Consider the following 23,275-nt stretch of genomic DNA (forward strand, 5'->3'; position numbering starts at 1 on the left):
ACAGCGGTGTTAGGAAATTATTGTAGCTCTGAACTTTGCGAAAATTTGGAACGGGATATCCATTCAATATTAATTTTATAGCAACGTGCGTTTAGTCAGTAAGTACATTTCAGTTTTTTGTAAAGCATTGGTGAAATTTTCAGTTGCAAAAACTGATCGCCACAGTATTATAGGGCCGACGACTAGCATTAATTTTTCCGGAAATTCTCATCGCCAGCCGAGAATTGTGGACGCCAATGCAAACATGGCGACCGTAATTAAAAAGGGTTGGGTTCAACTTAGAACTGCAACAACTCACCTACCTTTGTGAGGATATATGTACAAGTATATATTAAATTATGTACAAACCCAATATTCTCCTGGTAACTCTCCAATTAAGTACTACTTATTTAGTCAAATCATTTGAACTTGATTTATGCCTCTAGGGGTCATATATGTAACAACAACCACCCATGCCCAGCCCTCCCCCCACCCCCTACTCCCCTTCCCATATCACCCAAACTGCCACAATTATGCAAATAATGCAGTCAGGTATTAGAAGAAAAATTATAGTTTACACTTTACTTTAGTGTATGCAAGGCAATTTGAGGGTAACATGACTACAGTAGCTAAAATCTGTAACCGTGTGATATATTAAACATTAGTATATTCATTTGCCATGCAGTTTGTATTCCCTATAATGTTGTAAGGAAGCATGGCTCTCACCCTTTCTGGATCAATTCTTCTCCTTATAATAGCATCTGCAGATGATCTTCTATTGTCTTCTAAATTAAGGACATGAAAAGATTGATATTTAGTAAACTACAACAAGGTTACTACCATTACTTTATTTATCTCCTTAATTTCCAGGGCTTTATTTAATAGAAACAATTCATTGCCTGTATTTCTGTGAGCATGAGAGTTAGGTGTGGAAAAAAAAAAATTATTGATAAATGAAAGTGAAAGGACAAAAAAGAAGGAACGCTACAAAAAATGCATACAGCAAGACAATTTGATATGATGACATTAGTGAAATAATTACCAGCAATATTTTGCATAATTACCATAAGCATTAGTTCACATTAAATGCTTTGTTAATTCCCCTATGCAATTAACAATTCCATAATACTGTAGATGATTTGCTCCAATTCCTTGGGGTCCTTGATATGTTATGGTACCATTCATACATCAGTTAAAAATGTAGTCTGGTCAGAGGGAAATGATGTTGCATTTGTTTGAGATTTCTAAGGAATTCATATTAACAGAGCCTATTACAAAATAGCCTTTCAATATGACATCAATGTTATAAAGTTGTGGTGCAAAATTCTCTCTCAAATCATACGTATTGTTACACTGCATGGTAGGCCTACTGTACCTGCTGGCCATGTTGTAGTCCGAGAGTGCATCTTCTCCTTCAGTGTTGGCAGGTTTGTTGCATCATCTGCCTGGTTTGTTCTCATTGATCCTGCACTGACCAAACCAGCTCTATTTAAACCAACCACATTCAAGTGTCTTTTACTGCCCAGACGAGCCATTGGATGTTCTATTACAGGCAGATTGGACGGCCTGCCAACCGATTGAGGGCGTTGCACAGCTGTAGCTGCCATGTTTAGCAATCAAATTCTTTATACCATCAAACAAAATCTGAAAAAGAGGAGTAGCTGTTCTAATTTTACAGTGTTTTGTACATGAAACATCAACACTCAACATTAAAATTTTCACAGCTTTTTAGAGATATGACCAATTTTCTACACAAGCAAGGTGTTCATGACAACAAGATTTTCATAGGAAGCTATTCAAAATTTGGATGAACTGAAATTTCCCTGTAATGCTAGTCTTAATTTTACTGTTTGCGTGAAGTCTTAAGGTTCTAACCATAAGGACTATCTGACTAACCGTTAATGTTACTGCAAGCCTAACTTCGACTACGCCTAGGCTATAGGCCCTACGTTACTTGTTAGGTCTAAGTAATATTGTAATAATGATGGGAGCTGCTCCACTGGAAATATATCCATTTAAAATGCTTTTCTAACAAAGTCTAGACAAACCTTGACAATTGCATAAAAATAGTGTCAGACTAATGTTCTCGACACCCGTAATCCAAGTAGGAAGTATAGTGGATACGAGAGGACGTGCCAGGTTTTCGCACAATAGCTGCTTTCGTAAAGAAATTGGAATCTAAGCCTATAAACTCTGCCTAACGTTGGAACTCATTTACTGTTCCCGTAAATAATACGAAAATATCACATACAGCCGTGCAACCCAAGGACACGAAATTTTTGTCATGAAGTACTGTTTACTTACGCTTTTCAAGCTTCTGTTTAGGCTCCAGATTAGAAATAGTTACTTTTGCATTCGATGTTTGTCTCAAGTTGCGAGCTGTTCGCTAAGTCAATTATTTATTTACACGACAAACCAATTGATTCCACTCAACATACCTTTTTTGTGTGTGACTGGTACTATTAAAGAAGAGATAATTCACCTGTTGAGAGAAGTCATAGACTCGTCCAAATAGCTATAGGGAAGATAGAAAATTGGAAACTATATTATTGCAAAGTTAACGAGATACCTTGCGTAATCTGATACAAACAACACAGCATAAGTATAATTTATAGGTTTTATACGAGTTATTACTAGTATTAGCCCCTTTAAACATGCAATGGTATATACGTATTTTTACCCATTTTATTTATACATAATATATTTAATGGATTGATCCAACTGAAGGTTGCTTGGATACGTCAATAAGCAGCCTGGGCGATTAGAATCTCATCGCCGGATTACAAATCGATCGATATTCAATGGCACGTACGCTGAAGGGATTTGTTTGGTACCATGTGTTAGATTGGTCAGTGCGTGCACAAAGGGGAAGGGGCACGGGGGTAACTGTCGAGTCGGTGATTTTTGTTGTCAAGATCCAAAGATGTCAAAGATCAGAAGGGAGGGTGGGGGGGGGGGGATTGGCAGAGGCTCATATAAAGCGCTTGTAGCAGTGTGAAATACTTTGGTAGTTTATTGTTCTTTAATAGCACAACCTTCCGTATCGAGTTGCTTATTTAGAACTAAAATGACAATATAAATATGCTCCAGAATGTACCATTTGACTACTTTGATTTTTTTTTGGGGGGGGGGGTCTCAGAGCCCCACACATGGTTTCAATGACCCCAAGGCAGCCCCTTCCTCTTAAAAGAATCCTCCATTCGCGTCTTGCACATTCCACAAAGTTCATCCTCCACCTACAAAGCTGTCGGGAGGAGGGGGGGGGGGGATTCGAATTCCCTCCTCACACCTACGACATCCTGTACACGCCACTGCAGTGTATTACCACTGACGATCAATGCCATTGTTGGTTAAGGTGCCCAATGGCAGAGAGGTTTTACTCAGTTGCCGACTCGGTATTGTAACTGCCATGAGCCAACTTAGCCAAGGAGTTAATTGTTTTGCCATTTTGGCGATACTCCCTTCACTGACAGGTAACTTTCCATTAGCTTGTTGTGTTTAACAGAATGGATTGGTTTATAATCGGTTCAGAATATTGTAGTAGTCTATATGTACGATTTTGTAAGACATTCAAACTAGGTCCACACGGCACTGTAGGTTACCCTTCCAGTAAGTTATATTTTCTAGGTACCACCCCTCTACCATACTCTGGTCACCGACTGTTAAATGAGAAAGAAATCCGGACATATAAAATTCGAAAACGGTAGCACTATCATCATATCATTATGATGCCGTACATGCAACACAAAAGTCAAAACATGTGGCTTGTTCTGCTCCAATTTATTGGGGTTATAGGATCATAATTACTAGGTATGAAAGCCAGTAAAGTAAATGAAAGCACATAATAGAGACAGTGGCGGAGCGTCCATACAGTCAGGGGGCGGATGCCCCCCCCCCCCTGACGGACTCAAATGGACTGCTGGCGCCCTTTTCAGCTTTTAACCACTTTTTACTTATTCGCGATTATTGACATTTTTATTGCGTTCTCATCTACCTATTGACATTTGTCACATTTTGTTGGTGTATAATTGACAAGATGTGGTATTGTTGGCATTTACAGGTCCAAAATACCTAATATTCACAACAGGCATTGTGTCAGGGCTACGAAAACATGAGCACCCACAAAGATACCACAGGGGTTGTGATGAAGCGCATGTACTTTCAACACCCATATAAACTTCCGAGTTATCACAAATGGCGATGATACCTATTTATTCTTCGTTTATCTTCAAATTAGCAAGGCCCGGAAAGGGTCATTTCCGGCGATCTAGGGAGTATCTTTACTCTAAAAAATTCTGTACCCTCCGCGCCAACCTGTGGTGGCGCTCCGCTTAGATAGTGTCGCAAGCGCCCCTACAGACCATTCTCGCCCCCCTTGACCAATACCCCTAGCTCCGCCACTGAATAGAGAACGTAAAAGAGGACATAAAAGAGGACAATGGTACAACCCACCGGACGGATTCGTTAGCCAGGCTGAGAACTGAAACATCAGAGGTCAAGGGTCGAATAGTTGAAAGTGACTTTTGCTAATAATACAAAGACAAACATTACAAACACCTGCAGCTTTCACCAAGTTAGACTAGATACTAAAATACACAGTTCCATTGACGACCGGGGTATTAGTGCAAGGGGTGAAATTGGATGTTAACCGTTTGTTTTATTGTTCAGTTCAAAAATGAAGGGTGGGAAGTTAAGTTATGCTATTTTGATTTGATATAGCCCAGAATCAATTATTCATGAAGTGTGTTTGCGATTATATATGCAGTTCTGTAGAATGCTATCTTTTTTGATTGTTAGTTTTTAACATAGCAGTATAAGAATTCGGCGGTTGCCTTTGGCAGGGCTGCTGTATTGAATAATTTCCATCTATTTACTTCAAGGATAGTAACATCAAATATAAATATTCATCGCTATTTTCTATAGTAGAAATGATATCATGCTTTTGTGTGCTGCTGATTTAGACAAATGTAACACGTTGCACCCCATCATTGAATTCGAGACTGAAGACTCTTTTACCGAAACTCTATTACCTAGACATTCGTATCTTCGATGGGAATTGTTCCGCTGGATCATAATACCTTGATACTGTTAGGAAATACTATAGGAAATATCTCAAAATATCTCGTAAAGCGCATTGAACAACTTTCGTTGGATTATGCGCTATATAAGACTAGTTATTATAATTATTATTACTAAAATCTGTTCCAAGCCAGTGGCGTCGCCAAGGGGGGGGGGGGGGCATGGGGGCACGTGCCCCCCTGGAAAACCTAGTGCCCCCCGAGTGCCCCCCCCCCCATCTGAGATTTGGGTTGGTAAAAAAATATATATATATTTTTTGTTATATTCAACTCCCATCATCTGAGTTGGTTTTTCATAAGGACAAAGAAGCACAGTAATTCGTATTTTCTTCAAATGAGCTGCGAAAAAATGAAAAAGTTTATCCTTGACAGTCGGGTATCGAAGTCGTAACCCGCGCCATCACAACTCGTGAATTGGATGCCTGTGAAATGCCGAAAATCCGGACCTGCTGTGAGAAGGGAGGGTACTGCAGTATGTTGCCTTGGTCTGAGGTTGACAGGTTAGGAGCTGACGAAATGTGAGAATGTGAGGGTCCGCAGGCACCATACTTGCCTATATTTGTGGACCCATATATTAACCCTGTTGTGTAGGGGGTGCAGAGGTCATTTGAGGTCAGATGCGTGTAGGAACAAATGGCGAATGTTCACACCTGCATACTGAGCTATACTCGATGTGTGATCAAACTTTGGATTGCATGGTGAGATCCCTGATAGGAGCCAATAACGATGCTGGAAGCTGTTACATCTTAATAGATAATGGGAGAAAACGAGAAGGACAAGAAAGGAGTCGGGGTCATGCACACATTAATTCAACAAATGTAGGTTCTATTGATATGGTTAGGCATAATATCGACAGCATGTGGTTCATATCCTCTGCAAAATTCTGTGCGTTGTTTAAATCATTACCTCAAAAATAGCAATTTCTGGAGATATCTTCAGATCGAATTTGCGTTCACCCGGGGGGGGGGGAGGGGGGGTGTCAAATTAACCTATACACCCCATATTAACACCAAGCACTGGAATATGTCATGAAGCACCCAACTCTCTCAAAATCCTTTCCAAAACCACCTCTTATTCTCAACAAACGAAGGTTTAAGTAAATCAATGTAAAAATACCTCTTATCGTGCGAAAATATCATATCGTGTTGATTACTATCATTTGACGTTCGAATTCACTCCATGAATGATCATGACATGTAAAAAAAAAACTGTAAGCGTAAAACAAGCCCTCATATTCAGGTGTAACCCATTAGCGGATCATTTTGCCAATTGCATAACATTTAAATGATTGTAATCCAATTAAGGTGAGGCTTCCCCGACCGTTAACCGTAAATTGTAAAACCGTTCTTTAATAATTGGTAACTTGTAAAGTTATTATTCTTCGTCCACACGCTAATTATCCAGATAAAAATGTGAATTGAAACTCGTCGGGGCCGACATCACTTAGAAAGGATAGTGTTTGTGCTTGGTCATGCTGTAAAGAATGAAGAAGGACAAGAAAAAAAAGCAATAAGTTTAGTTCATCTATTTGAATATTCTGTGTAAGGTAGTATATAGCTTGCACATATTATAAGCCTATCGTGTAAAGTAAATGTATAAACTACGTGGTGTTGCTACATCGGCAAGTATGCTGCTTTAGGTTGCTAAGTACGCTGCTTTAATAAATACTGATTCATCGCTAAGGATAGTGTCTCTGCCCCCAGATACAGATATCATGTTGTGGAAGAATTGGAACCTTCCTGTTAATGAATTATTCACCACTCAAGTTGTAATCCCGACTTTATTGTCTTGGACCTTTTAACGTTGGACTTAGTACGAACATCTATAGTTACTTACAAATCCCACGAGAAGCCTCTAAAGTTGCAAGCCAGTCCTTCAAGTTGATTGATTTCATCTGTTGTTAGCTTTACATCAAGAGACTGAAGGAAAGAAAACGAGACGGACGGAACTTGAAAATAAGACATAATTCTTGCTGCGTTGCAGTGAATTATACCATTGTAAGGCAAGTTTTGTTTAGCTATTTGATTAGTTCACTCCCAAGCATTCTCAGCTCATTTAAGGTCTTTACTCACTATGTCATGTGAATGTTTTGTCACAAAGCAGCGTACAGAATACACGACATTGCTTCTTCTGCATAATTGAATCAAAACTACGGTATGAAACGTTTCCCCGAAGGGTAATGAGGGCGATGTTGAAGAACTTAGTTTGTATATATTTCGACATTGCTTGTTCTGCAAAATTGAATCAAAACTACAGCATGAAACGTTTCCCCGAAGGGTAATGAGGGCGATGTTGAAGAACTTAGTATGTATATATTGCGGATGTGCGACCTGACTAATTGCCTTCGGCATCGGTTTTGAGTACAGCGTTTATGTATGCTGCCGTGTTCAGTGGACGAATCTTATCGTGATAGTAATTGCCGACTTAGGATCCGCATTACAGTCATTGCCGATTTTGTCCCAAGAGATAGTTGGGGAATTACTTCCAGTAGTTACTTCTTCCAATGTGATTATCATGTGAGTAACTTAAATATTTTCTATATTTTGATGATTCTTATATTTTTGATTATTCTTATATTTTTGATAATTCTTTTATTTTCATTTTTATCTATTTTGTAGTTGTCTCCACTTTACAGCTTTAATTGTTTTGTGTCTGTACATTTAATTTGTTTTGTATTGCTTTGTTTTACTTTTTATGTATAACGTTTAATGTTAAAAGCAGGGCCTTATTGGAAACCAGCTTTTGCTGAATAAGCAACCCTGGATAAAAATGCGAATAAATAAATAAATAAATAAATAAATAAATTGTTTACACAGCCTATGCATTAATTTAGATATTCATATTTCCAGTTAGTTATAGAGGGAAATGGTTGAAACGTCATACATGTAACCTTTCGTCTAATCTTCAAAAGCACTTGCTCTGGCTTTGTTGAAATGCTATATGTGCTACGAAGAACAGACTCACCTTGAAGTTTTCTTCAATTCTTTCGACGCAGGTACTCTTTGGAGTACATACCAGGCCCTGACTGAGATTATAGGCTATTAGTATCTGTACTGGAGTACACTTGCGAGAGTCTGCTATCTTCTTTACGACCGGATCATCTCGTAGGTTTTTGTCGTTTTCTGGCGCCCTTTATAGGAAAATATGCTAACTTGGTTAGAAAAATGATACCATCGCAAAACACCAAAGTGTAAAAGATGTGAGTTCCTTAGTTAAATTTGGTTATATTTTGAACCTTTCAAAGCGACAGATTTATCCTATTTTTGTTACGTTAACCGTTTTGTCACCTACAAAGGGGAAAAGAAGTTGTAACAATCTACTATATCTTTTGATATCTAGTTTGTCAGAGAGCTGAACTTATTGGCAAGTTGAACTAAGATAAAATAAGGAAACATATATTACCTCCCAGGGGCATAGCTACGAGGGGAGGGGGCAGGCGGGGACATGTTCCCCCAATCGTCAGAGCCCCCAAAGGAGGATAAAATAATAATAATAATAATTAAAAGAAAGAATTGACAATTTAGCTACGCCCCTGTTCTTTGTCAGAAATTAAGCAAGAAATCTACAAAAACGAAATATTCTTTGTTCCAATTGTTGCTTGCGTGTTACTCTCACCATGGTCTTTCCGGTGATCCAAGAGGCGCAAATGCTGTTATGGAAACGTTATTCTCTTTAGAGAATTTTATCAACCCATTCTGGTCTAGGTAAGGGTGATTCTCAATCTTCGTGAAGATAAAAATAAATAAATAATAACAATAATTAATAATAACATAAAAACAGGTACACAACAGTTTGGCAGTCAAAGGGAACAATAAGACCAATGTTGGTAATAACAAAGCACCAAGGTAACCATCATCCTATTGTTTGTTCCTTGCTGGAAGCAAATGAACCTATGCAGTCATGATTGTGTGGGCGTGTCTAGCCCTAACATCTGGTGACATGGGACAATAGAAATTCCTGTCACCAGATGTCGAACAATAGAGAACAATAGTCATCGGTTGTCCAGACAAAGGGTTAGAATAAAGTCATCGGTTGTAGCTAATATCATAGAATATAATATTGCGCGCGCGTTTATGCTTGTAAGTGTGTGGGTCTGTGACAGTTGCTTGGGTCCGCGATAACTCAACAACGGAGTGATGGATATGCACACTTGCTGTGTAGATGTAGTGCAGTAAGAAGATGTGCCCTATAGTTTCTGGCGCTGACCTTATGAATATTAATGAATTGATGAGGTCAAACGTTAATATTTTTAAATTGCAATAACTTCACAATCAAGTAATGTCGACTTGTAGCTAAACTTGGTGTACAGTCTGTTGTTGGTTAAAGCTGGTAAATGTTTGTGTAATATTTTTGGGACCATCTGGGCCGCCCAAAATTCCGGCCCATTTTTAGGCTGGATGGTCTCAAATTTTATATCCACCTCAAATGCTTATATTTTAGGGAGCATATGGGCCCACATATTTTAGCGATCAATTTTTGGTGCACAAATATATTTTTGAGCCACTTTGTTTGGGTCAAATATTTGTGATAGGCTCAAACTTTTATTGGGCATAAGTTTTAAACTTGTAATAACTCCACAACCTTAAATCAGATTGTATCCAAACTTGGAATACAGTGTTTTGGTTAATAGCTGATACATGCGGGCATAAACATTATGATATTGCATCACAGCAGTCAGCTACAAAGTACGCCGGACTCAACTGTACACAAAACTAATAACTTTGAAAGTGATATGCCTTGATATTCTTTGATGGTGATCATTGGCGGCGAACAACAATGTCTAATTCTTACGCACATTCTACATGGATATTAAGTGCCACCAAAACAAATCAGAAATATGAAGACAGTGAGTTTACAATTTTGTAAAACATACTATCTATTTATATTGGTCTTTCTTTAACGACATTAAAACAGGGTTAAAGTATCGGTTTGGAAGTCTTTACCTGATTGTTTACACATGGTACTTTAGCAATCCTGAGGATCTCTCCAAGCTGTTGTAAGTTCACGTTTGAGACTCCAATGGATTTTGCCAAACCCTTCTCCACCAAAGGTTCCATCGCCTGTGTGAAACAATCGTAAACCTTGTTAGATATATTCTTTGCGCTCCTGGGCGGAGGCAATGAGATATATGATCGGTTGATCAAGGGGGGGGGGGGGCACGGCTGTCATAGTAAACATTATTGTTCATGTGGGGTAAGTAAGTGCAGACCCGGGTTGGGACCGTACTGGGATCCCCTACCAATGAAGACCAGTTAACACCAGATGTCTAATTTGCGAATCCCTTTATTTACAATACCATACCAAACAGTCTCTGGAAACCAAACATAATACAACACAATGAAAGAAAAAGTAAATATTTAAATAGTAACACCTGTGTTATCACTGGCCATTGGGCTCTCTCTCTCTCTCTATTAGCCACCGCAATACTAAGCACAACAAATTATATGGTGCATTTATTCTATATGTCCAGATAATCTGTATACTGAGTGACTATAAATATACAGCAAAGTCATCACTTCCAATATAGCTCACGACGCAGTAATTAATGGCAGAATAATTAGTACAATAGGTAAGTTTAAATCATCCTGAATCCCTTAACAGTAGAAGGTCAACCACTTATGTCCAACTGACTGCATGTGAAATACAATCTAACAACAAAGCTGTAAATGGAACATATTCATGTTTTATACCAACAAGAGACAACATAATGAATGGACGGATGACTTCATATTGACGAGAAAAACACCCGAGCAGTGCTCTTTTGCTCACATAAAAAAGTGTTTTTTCTCTGAACCAAGCATCTGATCCAAAATTCATTTGCAACTGTTGTGATCTTGGCAGTCTCTAAGTTTGTGCTTCTTTTGATTTCAATTTTGTTCTTGTTACATTTAGGCGTTTTTAATATTAAACTAAGAAAGAGTGATATACATTTAGGTCCAAGTCCTATAACAAGGAGTACTCAGTACTTATAATTACATTAAAGATATGCCTTCTATAATATGTACCTTCCATGTATCAATGTAATGAACGTCCTCCAGTGCAAGTCCAGGACCACCGTCTTCTGCGGGAGGCATCAAAGTTTGGTCATCGATGTACTGCAAATATAGATAAGCGCGTTAATGACTTTATTTTGACATCATTCAAACAGATACAACAATTGTTTGCATTCAGGAATTTAGTATGCATATGTTCACCTTATGTAGCTGGCTTGATCAGTTTGTACTGTGGATAAGAGACAACCGTTCATCACTAGAATCTGAAGTGTGTTATAATAAAGTAACACGTGCTAGACCTGTCAGCAGATGCTACTGTGCACCCAATGTACATGGCTGGATCAGTTTGTACTGTGAATAAGCAACAACCGTTCATCAGTGAAGTGTGTTATAACACCGTAGCACGTGTTAGACCTGACAGCAATGTGGAACAATTACTAATACATAAATTCATTACTCAAAGCAAGGGCGTAGGAACCGGGGGGGGGGCTGGGGGGGGGGGCGCCAGCCCCCCAGTGAAAAGTGTGGAGGGGCGGAAGTATCATTCCGCCCCCCCGGTTCGCAAGTCAGAAAACCCCTTTTTCATTTTCAAATGAGAAAAAAAAATCTCATTTAGAGCACCAAATTGCATCTAAGGCCAGGTGAAAATACAAAATTAAGTTTACAAATTGGAGTGGGTGTTGAAGTGTGCTATATTGCACCAAATTGCATCTGAGGCCACCTGGAAATGCAAAAAATTCCCCCCTCCCCTTAGACCCCTCCCCCAGGCCGGCCATCAGTCTTCAGCCCCCCAATCAAAAGTACCTTCCTACGCCACTGAAGTCTCAAAGGGTGTTTAAAATGGCTGGTTAGGAGTCTAAACAACTGTCTCTATGCTTGACTAGTATACTTTGACAAACGGTTCAAACTGCAGATTTTAAGCGTTTTGCAGTAACGTATACGCGTCATCCACTTTCTGTTAAAATGTGGGACAAACTTATTGGCGAAACCATTACAGTAGTCTCAGTGGCGGAGCGTCCATACAGTCAGGGGGTGGATGCCCCCCCCCCCGACGGACTCAAATGGACTGCTGGCGCCCTTTTCAGCTTTTTACCACCCTTTACTTATTCGCGATTTATGACTTTTTTAATTGCGCTCTCACCTACCTATTGACATTTGTCACATTTTGTTGGTGTAATTTTCTGACAAAATGGCGATGACACCTATTTATTCTTCGTTTATCTTCAAATTAGCAAGGCCCAGAAAGGGTCATTTCCGGCGATCTAGGGAGTATCTTTACTCAAAAATTTTCTGTACGATCCGCGCCAACTCGTGGTGGCGCTCCGCTTAGATAGTGTCGAAAGCGCCCCTACAGACCATTCCTGCCCCTCTGACCAATACCCGCAGCTCCGCCACTGACTGTAGTCTGGTTAGTCCAGTTAATCACCATGCATAGGATTGTGTGTTTAGTATTTTATATTTGTAAGTCCTTCTCAGTAGTAGCTGGTCATAATGGTGACACATGTATGCTAAGATTTATAACCCTCTTCAGTTTTAATTGATTAGCAGGTACTCACCTTAAACCAGTTTTAACTGCCAAAGCCATAAAAATCGGTGATATTTTCGTGATTGGAATATCTCAAATTGCATTATGATATTGATTGCATGCATAGGCATATATTTCAGAATGAAATATTAAATGTATCAGTGACACGTGTGGAATATTCTTTCAGGCGAGTCAATTCTTCTTGCAGATTCTTGGCAGCCATTTTGTCTGAGCTTTTCTGGAGAAGTTTCTCTACTTCTTAACGATTTCGCTTGCTGGCACGTAAGAACAGTTACTTTTGAGTAGCGATTTTTGTTCATTAACCATGTGATATCACCTGATCTGTACTACGCAATTCATTTATTATTATTATTATTATTATTATTTTTTTGCGATGTCAATGTTGAAACCTACAATAATAATCTTCTTACACTACAATGGAGGGGTCATACAACAAGGGTCTAAATATTTGCACTCTTGATCAAAATTAATAGCAGAGGGAGAATTTTGGAAGCGTGTGGAATTGTTTGTCATAACTTGGCGTTGTCTGTTAATTGGTGTATATGCATTCAGTCATTTCAAGACGATATTACGCAGTTACAGTATTACCACGTTTGGCCTACTCGGTCCCGCCACTAGAATGTCCCGAAGAGTTGTTAATCAGCTAGCCAAAACCGAGAAACTAAGCTCATCGAATGATACTCGATAATATACTTGACAATATAATTACCTTGATAGCTGCCGGGCCATGCATCAGATATAAGTCAATGTAATCCAACTGGAGAGCCTTCAAACTCAGCATAAACGCATCCTCAACCTTACCTGGTTGGTTAAACGTCGACCACAACTGAAAATAAAGTAGTAAATTTGTGATTGCATTATAGAGGCTTTAACTAACCAATTCTGCTATTTGAAAAGTGATCATACTGCATGTAAAAAAAAAAGCAGAGTCACTACATCGAATGAACGTACATATACAAGCGTTTACATCTGAAATATACATATGGAAGCAATAGTTCAAGAGAATCGTTGTCTAAAAAATGTTAGATATGTGTGTGGTATTCTGTATTTTTACATACTGTCCCAATTGGCCTGCCTTAGTAAGGGTAACATTATTTTAGACCTCAGAGTGTTTTACTCTATTCATAATTTCCGGATATGGATCTATGTTGAGTTAAGTATAGGCTGGTATTGGTTTATGGGCAATACAGTGGAAAGATAGTACTGTACAATGTGGCCCTTAGTTGTTGTTAGTCAATACAATAGTGTCTTGGTCTATCACGCCAGCATTAAAGCAGCATAGTAGAACTAAATGTTCTGTAACACTTTCGTGCTATGTGGAGCAGTGCATAGGTGCTTTGTGTTAGGAATTTGTATGAATTGAACTGTCAATCCTATTCAGCGTATCCCCTTCTGTCATGAACCATGTTTTCTTCTTCAATTACTTCTTTGATTGTAATCAGTGCAAAGGAATGTCAAATCTTACAATGTTGGAGTTCTAATGCAATATGGTGTTTTTGGGGTAATAATATTCAAGTTCACTTGAACTTTCTAGGCTATTTCTTAACTAGTTAATTACAGACTGTTGGTGGACAATAGTTAGCCGGGTTAAAGGAAGCATATTGTACATGGTTTATTCATGTTTAGTTTTATCTTGTTTCGGGGCTGCTCCGTTACTGCTCCTTGCATTCGTTTGTATGCTTTCTTTGATGCTTCCTGATCATCTTGGTTCGTACGTGTTGTCGGTTTGTGGAAGAGATTACACCTAAATAACAACTTGGACGGTTTTCTGTTGTCATTTGCGTGGCTTGTCCCACCAAAGGTCGCCTCTCCAGGCCCCAAATAGCGCTTAAAAACATGTACTAATTATGGTATAACATAGAATATTACTTCGGTATTTTTTCATTTTCACCGTAGCCCAGGAACGATCCCCGGAGGATGTTGTCATACCTTGGTAGTAATGAAGAGATCTTCCCTCTTTACCGCTCCTTCGTTGATGAGTTCTCTAAGGGTTTGGCCTATCTCAGTTTCATTTTGATACATGTAAGCCGTGTCGATGTGTCGGTAACCGCACTTAATGGCAGCGCGTAATGCAATCCGAAGCTTCTCACCTGTTGCCTTTATAAAGAATTATAAATATAATTAAGACTAAATGAGACTTTACATTGTATTAAGAGTGATAGCTTCCCTAAGTTAAAATACAATGAAACGGAAACTAGTCATATCAATCAAACAATCTATTCATTGATATCCTTCAAAGAAGAATAGAGTTAAGCGTAAAATTAAAGTCATTGGAAACATTGCAGAAAGTAAATTCCTTTATCTAAGGAAGGTGCCATTTTTAATGCGTTTTATAAGTTATGTCATTCTCAAAAATATTTATCATCATCATCGTCATCGTCATCGTCATCGTCATCGTCATCGTCATCGTCATCGTCATCGTCATCGTCATCGTCATCGTCATCGTCATCGTCATCGTCATCGTCATCGTCATCGTCATCGTCATCGTCATCGTCATCGTCATCGTCATCGTCATCGTCATCGTCATCGTCATCGTCATCGTCATCGTCATCATCATCATCATCATCATCATCATCATCATCATTCGCTAGGTTTCTTTTTAATAATACACTGAAAATTGGCTTCTGTATATATCTTACCTATAGTCCATAGACTGCAATGTTGTTTGAATATACCCATAACGTTTGTTTAGTTTATACAACGATATTGTGAAAGAAACAACTAGTTCAAGGACAATCTTCTCTTAATTACAATTAGAACAATAAACTGAATGGCATGATAGCGACTGTTATTGTGCGTTGTGGGCTGATCAGCTGTATACAATACCACAAACACTGAGAATCTGACAGTTGGAGATTTGAAGGTTTAACTTACATATTATAAAAGAACAAAATGCTATTGAAATTATTCTGACCTTGTAAACGCCTTTTCATTCTTTGACCAACTAACCGTTGATTCACGTTCATATATACAATACAAAAGTAACTCCTATTTAACGTCACTGATGCAAAACGTTGGGCAGTTGTAAAGTTGTTGTGTGGTAATTCAATATGAATATATAAGAAACAAAATATTTGTGTAACAAGCCTCCCTCCCCAAAATGAACGACGAGTTATAGTTCAATTGAAAGAAAGAGCAATACTCTACTATATTTATCTGAAATATTACTTTGTAAATGTGGATGCCATTTCCTCTATTGTAAACATTACTTTAATACACATATTTGTTTATAAAGCGTAAAGGTAAAACGAGATGTACAAAACCATGAAAGCCCAAATTTTCCGGGACATTTCTATGTATGCTACAAATACTTTTGTTTACAGTTTGTTAAGATGACTCTTCCAGTTCCATTCATTGGAACGTATGCTACTTACCTGTCCCGTCCCAAGAGCAAGGGAGGGGATCTTTTGTCCATTACAGAGGGTAATGTAAGTATTTTTCTCCATCGTGACTGTGGTGAAAGTAAAATGTGCAATAAGGCGTGCTATAGATGTGGAGAAATAGGCAGAATGTATAAGCGACATTATATAACACCCGATTCTCATGGTTGTAACAGTTAACAGTGGGTGAATATAACGAAAATCATAAATCTTCATAATCGATACAGGAAATATCCAACATAAAAGGTTAGTATATATTATTGATTTTTGAAGTACTGGTGTAAAAAGTAAAAAATTTCCACGAGGAAATGATACACCGCTTCGTAAGTATTCGAATGTAGGTCCTGTTTGATTGGTTAATTAATATTTTTATCGCAATCTACTCTATACGTCAAAACGGCATTTATCATACACTATATTATGCATTATACTTTCACTCAACATACCGTAACACTCTAGAGAAACATGTCATGACGTCATCTGATCGGAAACTATGGATAAGTGTAAATTCACTCCTATACTACCTGCAGGTTTAAACGAATGTTATTACCATGTGACAGACTTATACAAATAAATGTATATATATATTCTACACATTCTACATTTCATATTACCTGTAAAACAAACTAACGTACTTACCAATCACCGTGGCTAGTTATTGATGTTGTTGTTTACCTGTAGCAGTCCTTCTCTAAAGTGATGGTAATCGGGAACACCTATCCACTCCTCTATGCATTACTGGTTTTGGTTTGGATATCACAATACCTGTTCCTTGACCTCCTGAAACAGTTGAAATTAACTCGTTAGTACGGAAGCGTAGAAGGGACATTGCATTGACGAGTTACCAACTTGACAAAACGACAATTATCTGCAAATTGACGAGTTGACGAGATGGTAACGTGACAAAATTCAGAAAATTGACGTTTTGACGAGATAACGGATCTCGTCAATGCAACAATTTTCTGCAAATTGACGAGTTGCACACTTACTACCATCTCTACAAGATGACAAAATTCAGAAAATTGACGAGATATCGGATCTCGTCAATGCAACAATTTTCTGCAAATTGACGAGTTGCACACTTACTACCATCAGTGTGCAACTCGTCAATTTGCAGAAAATTGTTGCATTGACGAGATCCGATATCTCGTCAACTCGTCAATTTTCTGAATTTTGTCATCTTGTCGAGATGGTAGTAAGTGTGCAACTCGTCAATTTGCAGAAAATTGTTGCATTGACGAGATCCGATATTTCGTCAACTCGTCAATTTTCTGAATTTTGTCATCTTGTCGAGATGGTAGTAAGTGTGCAACTCGTCAATTTGCAGATAATTGTCGTTTTGTCAAGTTGGTAACTCGTCAATGCAATGTCCCTTCTACGCTTCCGTACGTTAGTGATGCAATACTTCAAGGTTTCCATTGTTGACAAAGGCCTAGCACTACGACGTTGTCACAGAATGTTAGCACCAATCAAAATAGATCTCAGAGAAGTTTAGGGTTTCAGCCAATCGCAGGCATTTCCTGGATAAACAACATGTCTGCGCCCTTATGCCGACCCCGGTTTCAGTGGTGTTAGTACATTAATAGCCAAGGCCTATACTTACAGTCACTTTATCAACCAAACAAGTGAAGCCTTCAGTTCCTATTTTTGATATGAACGCAATGCATTTGTGCCCGGTGACTGTGTTGAGGACTACCAAGTAAAAGTGGTCGGATTTGCACAGAATAATGTTATTGCGTTACTTGACAAGTCGTCCACATGACTTCAAGTTACACACAGAGTGAGACTGGAGTAGGCTAGGCCCTAATACTAATAGTTAAATAGGCAAAGGCCTAGCACTTAAGTTTATGTTAACGTTTACAGCTAATATAGCATCTGCACCTAATTATCTGAAAAAGAAATTCATGATGAGGGACGTGTTGAAGATTCGTGTGGATCTTCCAGGCAGGTTGGTCTAGGCTTTATAATGTTGGCCGTGGCTATTCTTACGACTAGTCGTAACAATTATTTATTAACTATTCTTATGACATTGGCGAATTCATGCGCTATAAAGTAAATAAAGCAACTTCGCATGTAGTAGCGGTAACCCTTACCCCTAACCTAACCCAAACCCAACCCCTAACCGGGAAATATTGTTACTCCTAGTCGTAAAAATAGTACTCCTAGTCGTAAAAATAGCTGCGTTAAAGCAACTGCGCATGCGTAAAAGGGAATTATTGTTACGACTAGTCGTAAGAATAGCCACTTTGTATAATCTTTCTTCTCCAGTCCTAATTTTGTTCAAACAAGAGGATATTAATTATTCCTATTTCCCCATGATATTTCAGAAATAGGCCTATGGTAGATTTGAAGACAAACAATGGTCTGTTTGAGATATTGAAATGCACATTTGGTCTCCAACTGTGTAAACTCATTGAACTTCAATAGGCCTGTACATGTTATGATATTCGTTGTAAATTGTGATTGGCCTTTAATAACATTGTCGGCAAAAAAACATTTTTACAGGTTGCACAAGATTATTCTTTCCCTGATGAAGTCTTCTCAAAATCTGTGGGCTGTGTGGGATGCAATGTATTCTCCATATAGTGAAGATTTACTCCACATCCATGACTGATTCATCATATTCATACATTCATCCCCCTGCTGATGGTTCTCCAAAGTTTCATTCCCTATGTGTGGCAATTGTATTGAGGGATGATTTGACATTCAACTCCAAAATTGGACTTCAGTTTTAAAATTCCAGGTGCTAGAAACATAGACCAAATTGATTTCTTTCTTTTTGGAACTTGTTAGGCCATTATATAATCTGTTCTGGTGATGCAGAATTCCTTCAGCAGGTGGTTCAATTCCATCAACAGATATCATACAGCCAAACAGTTTCCAAAAAGAAGGTCAAGTATTCGGCACCATCATGAGACTTGTAACAAAAGGAATTACAGGAGTTTTCAGTGGCAAAGCTCTCGTTGAATTTCCTCACATTGTCTACAGAGGAATTTTCTCTGTGACAATCTTGCTTTCTATTTCCCATCACTCTACACAGCAAATGTGAATGGTAGGGGTAATTTTAATGTAATCATGACTTCACTATAGACCATCCACTGGTGTTCCAATGAAAGACTCGAAATGAGTTGTTAGCTTGGCAGCTAACTTCAGTTTAAACAACAACAAAAACTGTTAAAAGGAAACATGTTTGGATGGTGCCATCTCATACTTTGGAACTACTGGAACAGATAACTAATATATATATTTATATAGAGAAGAACAGCTCTCAGCAAACTGGTTAGCCATGTGTATGGAAATATCTGTAGTACTGTAAGTGGACCTGCAGTTTCCCACCAGGATGCTCTGTAGGCCCATACAGTATGTTTAAACAAAAGAAATTTTTATTACACACATAGGCATACATTTACCATCAGAAACTACAAAATTGTGCAAATTGTTGAACTATGCAAATATTACAGCATGTTGTCATGGCTGAGCTAACAATGGATGTTTTTGAGCACCTCTCGTCAAGCCAATGTGTTCATAAGCACCGTTAGATGACTGCATGGAAATAAACCCATATTTTCACTTGTAATCCATTTGTGCTTAACTTTGCAACTCACCACCCCAGATAAAGTTATCATGAACAATGTTCATCTTGTATAATGTTCTCCAAATTTCTCCCACTTAGTATTTGCTATTCTGTGTTCTCCAGTTTTCCATTAAGGACATGCATTAGTCACTGATTCACATATTATCTAATTTTTGTCCATTTTAGGGCACTGTACCACCCCAGAAGTGTTTAATACTGAAACTGGTAAATGGAAAGTGGTGGACACAGCATACATAAGCCTATGGAGGAACATTACCTCAAAAAGTGCAGGTACTTTATGAATAATTGGATTCATATCCACATACTGTATAGTTAATGTTGTGCATAGTGAGTGTGTCTGTAAAACTAGAAGGTGAGGTTGATCTCATATAGAATGGTATATCAAGGCAGTGTCCAGTAAAAAGGAGACTTCAACTGCAATAGCAATTATCTCTTGATAATATATTACAAAAATGACAATATGTGAGGAAGTGAGTGGGGTGGGAATTGGGGACAGCATAATGAACACATAAATTGGTATCACTGTTCCTGTGGCTATGTAAAGGTCTCTTGGAATTTCTTTATATTCTTGCAAGGAAAAAGTTAATGAGTAAAATGTTTATGCAATACAGAGGCCCGGTAAAGAAAGTAGATCTGCATTGAGAGTGTTTCAAGTAAATCACTAATTCCAGGTGGGGTTCCTCTTAAAGGTATGCTATAATGGCCCCAAATATGCTAGATATTCAAATATGGTCACCTTTTTTATTACAAACTTTGAGGAAATTTCCTAACTGGGACATTTAGTCATCTTGTGTGTTCCTTAACAATTTCTTAGAACAGTTTGTATAGTAAAGACCTCCAGGAAAGTATTTTTTGAAAACTTCTAGCAGTTATATAGCATGCTATAATTTGGGACCTATACTGACTACCTTTAAAGCCAAAAGTTTGACTAATCTCTGTGCCAAATACCCCCAAAAGTATGGACAAGTATTGTTATTCTAAAGTGGCTGACACTGGGAACCACCACCTGTCAGTCAGAACTTTGTAGTACTTTAGGGTGGAGGTTGAGGGGGTGGGGGTATCTGACTAAAACTGAGAGTTGTTGCCAATTAGAAGCATAAACACAGTATGTCTTCTGGGAAACAATATTCTTGATAGGGTTACAAGCAAATTATTTAAAACAAAGAAGAAATGGAAAAATAGAGACTTAACTTTAAACATGAAGGTAACCTATGGGTTTTCTCTCCTGACCAATGCAGTAAGTACAAGGCACCTCTCAGTATGTGAAATGATTGTGTTTATCTCATTGTTTTAATTTGTTCTTTTTTAATTGACAACTAGCCATCCATCATAGCATCATCATAGCATACTGTATGAGTAAGAGCATAAACTTCTAGAAATAATTAAAAATTCATTGAATTCAATGCTTCATACTCATGGTTTAGTGGGCAATGACTAATTTGTGTTAAACCCTGTAATACCCAGGATACCTTGAAGCAGGAGTCATGGCAAAGCAAAAACATGAGAAATGATCTGCAGAAAGTTATGAACAGTTGTTGATTTTTTTTTAACTTCCTGAAATCTACGAAATATATTGTATTTGCTTCCTAACTATTTGTTTATTTACTACATTTTATTCATGAAGGCACCAATTCAATGCAAAGTGTGTTACTTGAAATGCCTCGACGATGGAAACAGTTGCTGACAACATCTGAAGTACAGTGATTTGGAGCATTCAGTGTTTATGTGGTCCAAGCATGTTGCAGCATTTGTTGAGTGAAATAGTGAACCATGATAACTTTCACACATCCATTAAGAAAAGCGGAGGGGTGAGGTGGGGTGGGTGGGCGGGTCAAGAGTTTCAGGTACACCAATCCATGGGCAACTTAATGTATAAATGCCTTTAATTATTATTATTATTATTCATCATTCTTATTGTTGTTATTATTATTATTGTTGTTGTTTTTACTATAATTACTTTCATCCTCATCATTCTTATTGTTATTATTATTATTATTATTATTATTATTGTTGTTGTTACTATGATTACTATTATTATTATTGTCATTATCATCATTCTTATTATTATTGTTGTTGTTACTATTATTATCGTCATCATCATCGTCATCATGATTATTATTATTATTAGAAAATCATCGTCGTCGTCGTTGTCATCATTATTACTATTATTAAGTCTTCAGAGGGGGTGGAGTGGTATAGGCAGCTGGGATTGTAATGACTTTTACAGTACATTTCAATCAAGTTTATTTCAAGCTCCTTATCACATCTTTTCTCTTAACCTATATAGTCATATTTTGTGTACCTCGTGTATTTTTACATTTATACTATATTTTTGGTTTGAAATAAAAAGAATAAAATAGAAAAGTCTGAGTCACGTATTTCAGTTGATGTAGTTCTCTGGGGCTTTATATCCAGAAACAGGCCTCTTTTTGATTCCTTGCCAAAGGCTGAAGAAATCAATGCGATGGTGATTGTGTGGGTTCGTGTGGGTGTGCGTGTGTGTGTATGTGACACTTTCTTGTAAACACGATATCTCAATAATTGAAGCTTGTATTTAACTCATACTCTACATGTGGGTAACCCATATTAGGAAAAAGACTACTACTGTTTTTGGTGGAGGTCAAAGGTCATTTGAGGTCAGCAGAGGTCAAACTAAAAACCTCTTAAACTGCTTGTAAACACAATATCTTATAGGTGGGGTAACTTGGAAGGATTTCATACTTAGTATGTAGATGGCCCATATTGTGTAGAAGATCCCTATTATATTGGACACAGGTCAACAATCATTTGGGGTCAGCAGAGGTGAAAGTCTGAAAAACTTGTAAAAAAATTACTCTAAAAGTGAAAATCCGTTAATGTACAAACAAAGCACGTAGATTGCCTTTGGTGAGAACAAATTCGCTGTGGAATTTCATGCGTGTCAAATTTCCTTTGAGGTCAAGAGAAGTAGTTTTCAGAAAACACATTCTACGGTACCCAACATCGACCATACTGTCATCACATACATGTTTCTGCCCTACGATGATGATGCGCAAGCATATATCATTTCGTCGTCCGGATCAGGCATCCGTACAAAAGTGTCGCACGAAACCGGTATAGGAGCTGCATTTCGCGTAAGTTGCTGAGTTCCTGTAGGTTTTCCTGTAGGTTCTCTCTGGCCAGTATCTTTGTAGTAAGCAATAAGATTTTGATATGTACTTGGTATGTCGATGATCAATATCAATTAAAGAACCATATTGTTTTGGTGAAGGTCAATACAGCCCAAACTGTGAATAACCTACAAAAATGATATATCCAAATCTCTCAAGTTGAAATCAAAGCCCTAACAAAATTTCTCCTATGGGCAAGGATTCACTAAATCTTTGACTTTCTGGTTTCTTATTTGCTCATTACTAGGCTGCTCATTGCCCTTTTGTAAATGATGTACTCATCCTTTAAGAAAAGTGAATAATAAAGAAATATACCCCAGCAGCACGGCTAATAAATGAGCAGTGATGTAAGATGTTTGAATAGCTAACTACCGGACCAAAGTTCAGCAGGCTGATTTGAAATATACCAATAACAGATGAGAACAATTTGCGGAAGGAAGGAGTGCTTCTATACCTTCACATGATCATACACAATAATGCACATGTTTTGTAGCCTCTATAGTCCAATACACCTGTTTTCTCAACTTATTCCGTAAGAGTGGGGGGGGGGGGTCT

General features: G+C 38.0%; 2 protein-coding genes and 1 long non-coding RNA gene across 8 annotated transcripts in view; 1 reads left to right on the top strand and 2 right to left on the bottom strand.

Annotated features, from left to right (window-relative positions):
* The window catches only part of LOC139968092 (EF-hand calcium-binding domain-containing protein 6-like), a 69,051-nt gene that overhangs the window by 34,502 nt on the left and 11,274 nt on the right, over positions 1–23,275 (bottom strand). For 2 of the 4 annotated variants that reach the window (XR_011793221.1, XM_071972452.1), the window contains exons 1-3: positions 2,284–2,873; positions 1,355–1,623; positions 706–764 (exon numbers count right to left, since the gene is read on the bottom strand). Coding sequence is in view for 3 of the 4 variants with exons in the window: in XM_071972452.1 (XP_071828553.1) it covers positions 706–764; positions 1,355–1,586 (291 nt within the window). In the remaining variant the exon portion in view is untranslated. The other 2 variants (XM_071972469.1, XM_071972462.1) reach the window with 2 other exon arrangements.
* Positions 5,276–16,773, bottom strand: LOC139968109 (aldo-keto reductase 1B-like). Of its 2 annotated transcripts, none has more exons than XM_071972496.1 (10): positions 16,616–16,773; positions 15,971–16,047; positions 14,526–14,693; positions 13,306–13,422; positions 11,063–11,152; positions 10,001–10,117; positions 8,673–8,779; positions 8,022–8,187; positions 6,894–6,976; positions 5,276–6,531 (listed from the first exon to the last, which is right to left on the bottom strand). In XM_071972496.1, exons 2-10 carry the CDS (start codon positions 16,040–16,042, stop codon positions 6,501–6,503), a joined length of 951 nt encoding a protein of 316 aa, XP_071828597.1. In that variant the 5' UTR covers positions 16,043–16,047; positions 16,616–16,773; the 3' UTR covers positions 5,276–6,500. The 2 variants fall into 2 exon arrangements, with proteins under 2 accessions (XP_071828597.1, XP_071828588.1); XM_071972487.1 differs by having other exon boundaries at positions 15,971–16,080.
* Positions 17,568–21,565, top strand: LOC139968120 (uncharacterized). 2 transcript variants are annotated; one of them, XR_011793223.1, is made up of 3 exons: positions 17,568–17,756; positions 19,737–19,841; positions 21,196–21,565. It is a non-coding gene; the product is annotated as an uncharacterized lncRNA (long non-coding RNA). The 2 variants fall into 2 exon arrangements; XR_011793224.1 differs by lacking the exon at positions 17,568–17,756 and adding an exon at positions 17,838–17,924.

This window comes from Apostichopus japonicus, chromosome 1 (assembly GCF_037975245.1).
Source record: "Apostichopus japonicus isolate 1M-3 chromosome 1, ASM3797524v1, whole genome shotgun sequence".
Taxonomy (NCBI): Eukaryota; Metazoa; Echinodermata; class Holothuroidea; order Aspidochirotida; family Stichopodidae; genus Apostichopus; species Apostichopus japonicus.